The sequence below is a fragment of the Lytechinus pictus genome, chromosome 2, assembly GCF_037042905.1.
Source record: "Lytechinus pictus isolate F3 Inbred chromosome 2, Lp3.0, whole genome shotgun sequence".
NCBI lineage: Eukaryota > Metazoa > Echinodermata > Echinoidea > Temnopleuroida > Toxopneustidae > Lytechinus > Lytechinus pictus.
The window spans coordinates 39,804,411-39,816,953 of record NC_087246.1 but is presented as its reverse complement, the minus strand read 5'-3'; the positions used below and the strand labels follow the sequence as shown (position 1 = coordinate 39,816,953).

General features: G+C 35.5%; 1 protein-coding gene across 1 annotated transcript in view; it reads right to left on the bottom strand.

The window, feature by feature from the left end:
• LOC129254235 (maestro heat-like repeat-containing protein family member 1) overlaps positions 1-12,543 on the bottom strand; it is a 36,292-nt gene that overhangs the window by 3,698 nt on the left and 20,051 nt on the right. The window contains exons 6-10 of the mRNA XM_054892688.2: positions 8,918-9,064; positions 7,940-8,128; positions 5,712-5,867; positions 3,290-3,424; positions 441-609 (exon numbers count right to left, since the gene is read on the bottom strand). Coding sequence (XP_054748663.2) covers positions 441-609; positions 3,290-3,424; positions 5,712-5,867; positions 7,940-8,128; positions 8,918-9,064 — 796 coding nt within the window. The remainder of the gene's footprint in view (positions 1-440; positions 610-3,289; positions 3,425-5,711; positions 5,868-7,939; positions 8,129-8,917; positions 9,065-12,543) is intronic.

The window sequence follows — 12,543 nt, the reverse complement described above, 5'->3', positions numbered from 1 at the left end:
AAACATCCACCAAATTTCTTGAATGATGTATCCATACACAGAGAAAAAAATAGGATTTGAAAATAAACTTGAAAATAAATTTGAAAATAAACTTGTAAATTGCAAATCACAAGACATGTGTCTACAGTTTTTATGACATTTATAGATATTGTGAGGTTTTTCTCTTGGTGTTTCTCATATGAGTTAGTGATTCGGAAGAGTAAACTCCGACAGTACAATATATTTCTTCTTTAAAGTAGGAGGATACACTAAATTGTGCAAAGTGGAGGGAGGCTGTAAGGGTGATTATTGCAAGTGTAAGGTGAATCCTCCCACATTATACATATTTAAAACTTTGGACTACTAACACACTAAGAAGTACATTAGCAAGCAAATAGGTTTCAGATGAATACATGGCTACACTTTTCTATAAATTCATCATGGATCTATGACAGACATACCTCCGCAGACATGATCCTTGCTGATAAGACTATGATTATCTCTAGGTAGGTTTCCAAGGAGGAATCCAACACACATAGCAGCATTAGCTCTAATATCTGGCCAAGCACTACGGAAGAATGAAACGTTACCCATCACATAGAAATTCACTTTCTGAAGTAAGTCAACAATCTGAAAGAAGGATGATAATTGGATCAACATCATTAGTATGGTATATTTCAATATGGGTAAATAATTGTATTTTCATTCTTACTCTTTATAACAGCATTAATTTCTTAATTATGAACTGATTTATTGTAAAGAAAATTATTAACTATTGCTTTTAAACATATCTATGGGAACAGTGCAATATTTTAATTTCTGTGGGTTTTTTTCACTAGAAACATTTTAACTATTATACACAGTTGTTGCATATCTGGACAGGTTGTAATTCTGGCAACTTAAAAGGGTTAGCAATTTTTTATTGTTTTTAATTAAAAAAATCGGATTTATTTGATTTAAATCAGATTTTTTAAAATTTAAATTGGATTTTTTTAAATCAATTTTTTAGAACAAAGCACAAACACCAAAAATATAATCCTTTACACTGACATAAACTTTAAAATCATACATTACACTCCAAAAATAATTCTTAGCTAAATCAAGTCAAATAGAATTTATAGAAAATATCAACATCACAAAGATGCTGAAAATTTATGCTGTGTCTGCATCCTCTGATGTAGAGAGCTCCAACTGACTGGTTCAATCCAAGTTGGTGAACTGTCTTGGTACAGTTAAAGGACAAGTCCACTCCAGCAAAAAGTTGATTTGAATAAAAAGAGAAAAATCCAACAAACATTACACTGAAAGTTTTATCAAAATCGGATGTAAAATAAGAAAGTTATGACATTTTAAAGTTTCGCTAAATTTCACAAAACAGTTATATGCACATCCTGGTCTGTATGCAAATGAGGAGACTGATGAGGTCATCCACTCACTATTTCTTTTGTATTTTATTATATAAAATATGAAATATTCTAATTTTCTCCTCATTGCCAAGTGAAACAACGATTAATTCCTCCCTGAACATGTGGAATTAGCATTGTTTAATACTAAATGGTTCAGTCAAGTTGGTCCTTATTGTCAAATTCGTAAAAAATGAAATATTGTATAATTCAAACAATAAAAAACAAAAGAAATAGTGAGTGAAGGACATCATCGACTATCTCATTTGGATGTCACTCAGTTGTGCATATCACTATTTTGTGAAAAATAATCGAAACTTTAAAATGTCATAACTTTCTTATTTTACATCCGATTTTGATGAAATTTTCAGTGATGTGCTAGTTTGATCTTTCTCTATTTATTCAAATCAACATTTTTCTGGGGTGGACTTGACCTTTAATGCTGGATAGTTGGTGTTCCTATTCAAAGCTCTTCACATGAAATTAGGATCAGCATCTTTGGAAGAATTCCATGATTCTGAGACTCACATTCTCCAAAGTGAAACTTTTTTTATTTTCAAGTCAAGGTCTGAAGATCACATGTTAAAGAAAACTGCATTTATTTTTGTGTTTCTTTATAACAACCTCCTTTGTTATTTAGGCCATAGTTGGAACTCTTCGACTGTTTCAAAGCATTGACTTAAAAACTACGACTTGTGCAAGATGAGCAATTATACTGGATTACATCTATGTCCACATTTCATTAACTATAACCATAAACTTTCAAAGTTATGATGGCAATTCAACAATTACCTACAACATGGCCAAAGTTCGACCATAAATGACCTTCAACCTTGGTCATGTGACCTGAAACTCGCACAGGACATTCACTGATACTTGATCACTCTTGTCCACGTTTTATGAACTGGATCCATAAAATGTTAAACTCGCACAGGATATTCAGCGATACTGAACTAGATCCATTAACTTTCAAAGTTACAAGGTAATTCAACAAATACCCCAACATGGTCAAAGTTCATTGACCCTAAATGACCTTTGACCTTGGTCATGTGAACTAAAACTCTGGCAGGATGTTCAGCAATACTTGATCACCCTTATGTCCAAGTTTCATGAACTAGGGCCATATACTTTCTAAGTTATGATGTTATTTCAAAAACTTAACCTTGGGTTAAGATTTGATGTTGACGACAACACCGCCGCCACCATCGGAAAAGCGGCACCTATAGTCTCGCTCTGCTATGCAGGTGAGACAAAAACTGTCCTCTAAACACACTCTTGGATTTTGACATAGAAACAAGAACTTTATTTACTATCCAAAAAAAATTACAGGGAATATGTTGTAAGTCCACTTAGTGGAGTAGGGGGTCTAAGTGTTAACAACTTATAGGCTACATGTACATTTGGTTTTGCAAGAATAACCCAATTTTACTAACTTGATTTCAATTGCTCTGAGTAGATAAGATTTATTCATGTTTTGATATCAAAAAAATAAAACTGCCTCAAAAAAAAAAAATTGTCAATCATTCGTACATGTTTCAATGGAAGTGATTTAAATCAATGATTTAAACAAAAATTGTAGTGATTTAAATCAGCCAACCCTGTAACTTAAAAGAGTTTGGAAATCATTATTTCAGAAGTTCTTTTAACGAAATATCAGGCAAAAGTATACAGAGCACTATTTGATGCATATTAATGAAATCAGAAAGCAAACAAAAGGATGTCAGTGTCTAGACATACTTAATGCTAATAATGATTGATCTGTTGATACCGCATTTTTGTGAGTCAATTTACATGGCCGAATACGTAGTACACATGCATGACATACTGGATGATAAAGGTGATATGAGTTTATTTTAATAATAAAAAGAGATTCTATACACGAACTGATTGTTACCATGGATACTTACAATGACTTTAGAGAGGTCATACATGAATTCTCCATAGTTGAGTTTTCTGTCCTCAAGTAGATGCTTCTGGAACATATCATTCATTGCACTAGACCCCATCAAAGGACCAAACTGTCTTAGAGCAAATTTGCAAGACTGAAAAAAGAAAACCAAATAATAATTATTTCAATTGATATTACCATCACTTTAAGAGACAAACATTTTAAATAAGATTTGAAACTAGATCTGGATTCTCAACTGTCAGTCAGTTTATGCCTCCACCATTGCCAGATCAATAATATATTACACATCCAACTTCTAACATTGCAAATATTGTCCTATGTGGTCTTTGACGTTTGACTGTGTGACCCCAAATCTTATCAGATCACTAACACTCCAAAGAGCCAGGTTTAGGAAGATCACTGTAAGGATTATTTGGTTATTGTGAGAACAAGACATTTTCATATTGGTCTGTTTGTCCAACAACAGCAGTCTGTTGTCCATTAACAGGCTGCCTGAAGATCGCTTTACGCGTGAAACCCAGGGTAGCAGATCTAAGAAACGTTCAACATTCTACCTGCTCTACACCATGGTATTGAGCACTTTCCAATACTCCAATGAACTGAATTAATTATATATATATATATATATATATATATATATATACATACATATATATATATACATATATATATATCTGATAAAAACAAGGTAAACACATTCATGCTTTATTCCAACATATAAGTTTATTTGATGCACAAATTTTGACGATGTCCTATCGTCTTTCTCAAGTGACTGACAAGAAAGATATGCGATTCCGTGTACAACTAGCCTGTATTTCTAGGCGCATTGCCATGGAGATGCATTTGGCTCAAAACATGAATAATAATCAGATGACATATAGACGTCACAATGCATTAGGTTTGAAAAAGGAGGAGTGGTGCATTATTAGCGCTTTTTGTGGGACGTCACAAGTGTGCAGGACATCATAATGAATAATGTCATATTATGTACTATGATGTCATAGCAAACACATCAGGAATAAAGATGATGTAAACAATGTAGTAATCTAATTATTTCCAAAACAAATTATGTTAGTGTACCCCAAAAGAAGGTGTAATTTGTGAGCCATGACATATCAATGTTCAAGCCTGGCTTTTGGTAACTTTCTGTTTTGACAATCATCTTCATTTCAAACAAGTGCCTTTCTTCAACTTCAAAAGACACAAGTTCGTGTCTAATGATGCAGCAACAAAGATGGCTTGATTGAAGTGTTCTGCTACAGGGTGATTGCGAGTGACATGACACCATCATGAAGAGGGAATCTAATTGGATACACAAATCAAAACATCAAGACCACGTGGTATAAATGCCGACCAATAAACGACCCTCTTCACCCTCTAATAAACTCACCCTCACACCTGACCTCACTTCACACTTAACCTTAATGTTAGTAATACACTGTATTTACGGACCTTACGGTAACTGTAAATTTATACTACGTTACATATTGACTCAACATTACCTTATATAAATAATTAGTTATTATTAATGCATCTATATTTACTCATCTTCTTTAAATACATTGCATTTATCATTGTTAATAGTATATTTTGTATTTTGTATATTGGTTTAGATTATGATGAAGTACATATGCCCAAAAGCTTGAAGAAAAGGTTTTGATCTTGCTACGGCCCTCTCCATGTACCCTTTGATCTCAACTTTATTTATGTATACATATTCTTTGCAGTGATGTAAAATTTTGAATTTTGATTTGCACCAAAGTAAGGCAAGACTGCAATGAATGAATCCATATATCAATGATGTCATAATCCTACAAGGGTTGTATTAAAATCCATTTCAAAACACATTTTCTGTAATTTACATTTTAATTGTTTAAATAAACAGTTTTTAGTATCAATTTTCAAATTAATTTCATTGAAAATGGGAATCAAAATGCGCAAATCAAAACTTACATGTACATCACTGCAAAGAATACCTCCTGATTATCCAAACGTGAAGACATACCACATAAATAGGGTATCGAATTATTTGGAAGAAGATACTCTTTCCAGCTATATATAATGATTATGCGTTGAATGACATACTTTCTCCTTAGATTGGGAATTTGTGAGGTGTCAGTTTTTTTCCCTCACCTGGTACATATATATGGTTTCTGTGACCTTTGACTTTTGAACTTTGACCAAAAAATGTAAATCAGACAATCCCCACTCAAAGTATGCACACATGAGCTAAGTTGGACCTTCAAAAGTTCTTCGTTATCACAAGAATGAGATATTTGCAGGCATATAATGACCTCTGTGACATATGACCGCATGGTAATTTTCACTTCTACAAGTATACTTCCATAAAGTTTGAAGTTGATCTGTCAAACAATTCTTCAGTTATTGTAAGACTTATTGATCAATCAATCTTCTCATACCTTCTTAACGTCATCATCTTCATCATTAAGGTGAAGCAGTAGACTAACAAAATTTGTGTGGATCTGCTCCAGGAATGGATCTCTTGATGGACCATCACCAAACCGACTCAGGTTACCAAACAGAGTAAAGGATGCTGCTCTTACTGAAGCACGGTCCTATATTAAGTAGAGGGAGAGAGAGGAATGCACATGGTTTATGGTACATCATGTTGGTGTAATGATTACACTCATACAGACTCTTGACAAAGGAAAAATATACAATTCATTATAAAGTCTGATTGTCTACTTAAGACTTCAGGATAAAAGTAAATGGTAACTTCCATAATAACAATGCTTACCAGCCAATCAAGATCAAGTATTTCATGAAAGATAACATTGGATGGCAAAGTTACTAGAAAATAACTTATATGCATTCATAAAATTTGTTTACTTATTTATTAATTATTTTTCATTTGTTAATCAATGCCATTGTGGAAAAACACCTCAGACTTATTGGAGAAGTACAAGGAACTAAAATGTGGTTCTGAAACAGAAGGTACAATTTACAACAGAAATCAGTCAAAATAAAATTTAGAACTATCTAATCTACAATGTACATAACATTTAATCTAAATTAACATTAAAACATTTAATCTAAATTTACATTAAAACTGTACTTGAACACATGAATGAAAATGAGACCTAACAACAGTGTATCTCATAATTTGAATATCCAATCACCGAAAATGCATTAGCTAAAATCCACAATAATTCCACTGAATAATTCTGGATATTTGGTCAACAAAGTTCAGAAAGGGACAGAGTAAGAAAATATCTTGTTGATTTTCTTTGAAAGAGAGTTTAATAACTCCATATTGTATGATGAAACTTGATGGCCACTTACAAGAATGAAATAAGAAATCTGATATAAACAAGCTTAGAAAGAATACAAGATTCTTTTCTCCAATCTGACTTGTCAATAATAAATAAATATCCAGTTTCATCAGAGTTTTGCAGCCCCTGTTACCTCCTATATGTTATACAGACAATGGGTTGGTTTTTACTTGTATTCACCACAGCATATTTTACTGTATCATACAAATTGTTATGTCTACCTATTACCATTTCTGTACTCATGGCACTACTTCTAACGGGTCATTTTATAAATCTTCCTAGTATGAAGGGGGGGGGGGCATGTCTGCACACCTAACAGTCTGACTAATCATGATTTTTTCAAAAAAAAATTCAGTTGATTGTGCCAAATATCTAATAAAAATTTGAAAGGAATAAACAATTTTCTTGCAAAAAACCTCTGCCGGTCATTTTCAGACTGAACCAAAAAAAATGATGCCCCATGTCTACGCACCCATTGACTTTACACACGATAAGGCTGGATTTTGAGGTCGTCACATGAAATAGCTGAAATTCACTGTTATTCCACCATTTTAAATGAATACCTTTCTATAATTGCACCTGTAAAGTTTGTGGTGGTCACATATTTTCTTTTACTAGATTCGCACATATGTGCGTATGCGCATACAAGGGGCACTGCACAGACTTCCCGGGAGGTCACTCTCCACATGGACTGCTACCCACCCGTGTCCGACAACCTCAGAAATGCACCCTAAATGGCGTAACCCATGAGAAAAGCCATCCTAAGTGGCATGAACAGGGAAATGCCCTAATTTGATACCCTAAAAGGCCTAAACATCGAAATCAATTAATTTGATAACTGTGGGCATGTGGTATAGGTAACGCATGCTGCCTAGTATAGAGCCAGGTGTAAGAGACTAGCTAGGACTGTAGGGGGTAACTTTCATAAGTGCTGCGCTGGCGCTGGCCGGCGTGTGCAAGGATTATTTTGTATCCCTTAAAATCACACCCTTCATAGTGTTTATAGCTTAGGTCTGCTCCTGGGTCTCCTCAAATTTGCCCAAATGAAATTGGCACCCCTAAATGGTGTAATCTTCATAACCAAATTCGCAACCCTAAATGACTTGGAGAGAAAAGGCTCCCTAATAGGCGATTTACCAGCGAATGGTGCTGAAATGCAACCCTTTTTGCCAAAGATGCCCGAGTGCCTGAAACGGGACCCTTTTCGACGCTTTTTCTGGACACGGGTGCGTAGCAGGCCATGTGGAGAGTGACCCCCCCCCCCCTCCCCGGTGCACTTAGAAGACCTTACCATATAAGTTCCTATATGAGATGCCAAAGATACAATCACATCAAGTTTCAAGTACTGTGCTCACCTTTTCAAAGCAAGGTCTAATGCGCAAAGTTACATTGATAAGGATAGGTCTAACGTTGCTCTCTGAGATCTCCATAAGGATGCGAGTTAGACCAGACATGGCTTCCAAGGTGATGCTATCCTCTGGGTCATCTTTATCATCCATACCAGCCATCATAGAGGATAACACAGTCGTAGAATACTTCTGGACCTTGTGAGATATAAGGAAACCAAGTGGGAGAAGTACAATCAAGATACAACTCAATAAACATAATATGTAACAATTTATACAGCACTTAATAAATACATTTTCAAAGCACTGCATGTTAAAGTCCCAGCTTAAGCAAGGCTACCTAAAAAACAAAGTGCAAGTATTTCAAAGAATTAATCCTGGAGTGCAGCTCTATGTGGATTATTCACTTGCTGAAGGAGATTACATGTCTTCACAACTGAAATTTTATCTTCATTTTACCTTATAAGTACTATAATCTGTAGTTGCGCTATAACACAAATCAATGTGGGGAAGAAATCATTAGCTAAATGGGTAGAGACCCTTTATTTTGTATTAAAATATGACTTCATCCATATGAAGCACATCATAGGATTCAGCAAAAATTCAATACATTGTTTTCATATCCAAGTCCCAACCCAACTAAGTCCCCATCATCCAACGTACCAACCCACTAAATCCTGATTTATCATCCCCCCCCCAAAAAAAAATAATAAAGTCTTTTTTAACCCTTTGCACGCTGATGTTGCAATCTTGCACATTCGTTAAATTCAACAATCGTAATAATTAGTTTTCTCCCCTACCTTCAAATTAGATAAGCTAATAAAAGGCAATAGTTCTTGGATTACATCTGTATAATAATGATAAGTATCAATGGTGCAATATGGAAATCTTGAATTATAGAAAATAACATGGAAACAATTGTCACTATTATCCCCCCAAAATTAATTCAGCGTGCGAAGAGTTAAAGGTAGATTAAAAGGGACGTACCTGATCAGATCCAAGACTTGCTATGTTACCAAGACCCCTGATGCAAAGCTTACGAACAACAGCATTGCCATCAACAAGCCTACCAAGGAGATTATTCATGATGATCTCAACTTGAGAGATATCGCCAGCACATCTCTGATTGATCAGCTGGGGGATAACAAATTAATTTTCAACTGTCTTTAGATGTAAATCTGCATCAATGCTCATTAAAAGAACACTGTACTTCTGAATGAAAAACATGAGCAGAAGTCTAGATCAACATGTATTTGTTAAATGTTCTGGAAATTTAAACTGTCATAAAATACAACAACCGAGTATTGTCATTTAAACAAGGTGGTTTGCGAACCATGAGTCTCACCTGATTTCATGATCTATAAAATATGCAATATGACCTTCTGACTCCTAGATGACCTTTGACTCTATCATTCTCATGAACACACACATGGTATTACCTAAGGATCATTAGAGCCAAGTGTGATCAAAATTGATGAAGAAATAGAGAAATGAGAGTAAGTTGAACAAAAACAAGTGGAGTGCCTCTGGCAGTCTCGCCTGCATTACATGATTCAATATAGCAGTGTTGACTTTGAAAATGACTAAAAATATTAATTCTCTTAATCGACCAAGCTTTTCCCTCAAAGGCTTTTTCCGCACACCCTCTTCACCCTCCTTCTCGGTCGGGACACACGATCCGCAGCTGGACACACAACATAGCCGTGGTTTCTTTGTCTATTTTTTTCGCGTTCCTCATCAATCACCATTCAAGTTCAAGCCTGCGAGGCAAACCCACAGTTTGTCCGATGCTTCACGCAAAAGGCATGCAGTGTAGTTCTAACTGAACTCAGCCTTAAGATCTCCCATGCAAAAATGTCAATTTGATGATTTACAGATCGTGGCATCGGTGAAGCGCTTTACTTGACTGCATCAATACGATGATCCTTGCTTTTTCATATGGTTCCACTACTGGTCCTATCACTAAAAGTGACTGGGGAGATTTGGGGGATCAACCAGCACACGCGAGCAGGCAAGCCCGAGCTTCAGGAAGATGATTCGCAAAACCCTGGTCTCTGACCAAGCTTTCCACTCCTTTTCTTCACTGTCCACCTTTTTTCCCTCATTTTATGTTTTAAAGAATAGTCTCGATGGTGCACTTGATGGTTGCAGGAGGTAAGCCAAATGTTGTTTTGGAGGTATTTGTGTTGCACTGGCGTGCAACTTTGTCACTGCAAGTTGCACTCAGCCTGGTTGCACTTGCAGTGGTTGTTGTGATGGTGAGTGAGAGCTGTGCCTGTAGCTAGGCTGTGCTGGGATTTGTGCAATAATTGGAATTTGATAATTTTATTCAAGACATGCATGTATGAAAAATTGCATATGCTGGAAATGAAAATGGCCTAGATCTGACTTACGCCTATATCAAGTGCCCTGCTGACCGGCACTGTTAAACTTGGAAGATGTGATCATCATGGATTGATCAACCCTTGCCCTTGCTTTAGCCAAATCATTTTTCATTTAACAGTCATAGTTAAATTTGACGGTCACTGTACTTTAGACAATATGCAAATGCAAAGTTAAGTTAGCATCAGGAAACCTTGCACTGTAGTAAGTCTATACAGTCAAATTAATGGCAGTATTCCTGCAGCATAGAAACATGCACTCAGTGGCACCGTAAGTGTTTTAATCAGAGCCCCAAGTTTACGCAACTAAAATTTACTTTTGATTGGGGGATTACTATAAGACCTCCAACGACTTTATCATAGGCCCCACATCGGATTGGGTAAACAAAACCTCAAAATCCCAAAATTTCTCCCAACGGGGACAAATTAGAACAAAAAAAATAAAGGGGTTAATTTTTTTTCTTTTAATTTCACAAGCCATATGTCACCCGCCGTTTCAAAACAACAAATAAGTCGTATGCTCCGCAACTGAGAAAACAGCCAAAAATGTCATTTTAATCGGATTGGTGAATTTTCTGTTATTCATTGAAATAGGTAGTTTCATTATCATTCTATCATGTCTCAAAGTTTGGGATCACATGAAAAGAACTCTGAGTGCTCTTTCATTCTGAATGGAGGTTACTGATTCCTAATTAATATGGTTTGTGAATGTCTAAAATTAAATTAACCCCTTTATTTTGTTCAAATTGGTCGATGAGAGAAATTGACGGATTTGGGGTTTTCTTTACCCAATTTGACATAGGGCCTATGAAGAAGATGTTATAGATCCATGATGAAAAAATCATATTTGAATATCATCACAGACCTCTTATAGCTAGGGGGATTCAGATCTATGCAATTTGTATTGTAGGATTTGCATTGTAAGATTTAAAAAAAAGTTAGATGGGGTCCATGTTCACCAGTGCCATTTTTTAAATGCACTGGTATCTGGTGCATAGCTATCCTCTGAAAATGCATTTGCAAAATGCAGGTTTTGTGAAACATTTTGCACTGTCTTCACTTTTCTGTTAGCCTTATGATTATCACTTTTCCTTGGGTATAGCTAGTTAAATAATTCACCAAAACACCATATATATAGTAATATAATACTACATTCATTGACCCTAAATAACATTTGACCTTGATCATGTGACCTAAGACTTTTGCAAGATGATCAGTGGTACTTGATTACCCATGTGTCCACATTTCATGAACTATATCCACAAACTTTCAAAGTTATGATGGCAATTCAACAAGTACCCCCAACATGGCCAAAGTTCATTGATCTTCTTGACCTTTGACCTTGGTCATGTGACCTGAGACTCACACTGGATGTTCAGTGATACTTGATTACTCTTAAGTCCAAGTCTTATGAACTAGATCCATAAACTTTTTTAAAGTTATGATGGTAATTCAACAAATACCCCCAACATGGCCACAGTTCATTGACACTAAGTGACCTTTGACCTTGGTCATATGACCTGAAACTCGAGCAGGATGTTTAGTAATACTTCATTACCCTTATGTCCAAGTTTCATGAACTAGGTCCATATACTTTTCAAGTTTTGATGACATTTCAAAAACTTAACCTTAGGTTAAGATTTCGATGTTGATTCACCCAACATGGTCTAAGTTCATTGACCCTAAATGACATTTGACCTTGGTCACGTGACCTGAAACTCAGACAGGATGTTCAGCAATACTTGATTACCCTTATGTCCAAGTTTCATGAACTAGGTCCATATATACTTTCTAAGTTATGATGTCATTTCACAAACTTAACCTTGGGTTAAGATTTCAATGTTGACGATGCCGCCGCAGTTGGAAGAGCGGTGCCTCTAGTCTCGCTCTGGTATGCAGGCGAGACAAAAAGGATGGACAAGACCTCAAACCATTTGACCTTTTGAACCCTAAATGACCTTTGACCCCATCTTCCTCATAGGCACACATGTGGGGTAGTACCTATGAATCATATGTCTATAAAGAATGAACATAATTGATGCAGGTATTAAACAATTAGACAGCGCAGGTTGAGCAATAACTTTTAACAGTTTTGTAACAGACTAACGGACCAACAGGAAAAGTAATAACTACATGTAGGTTTCTACCAAAGAAGTAAATACAAATATTTCATTCAAGATGCATACACTAAATCAATCTTTTTCTTCAAGATACTTAAGGTACAACAATGAT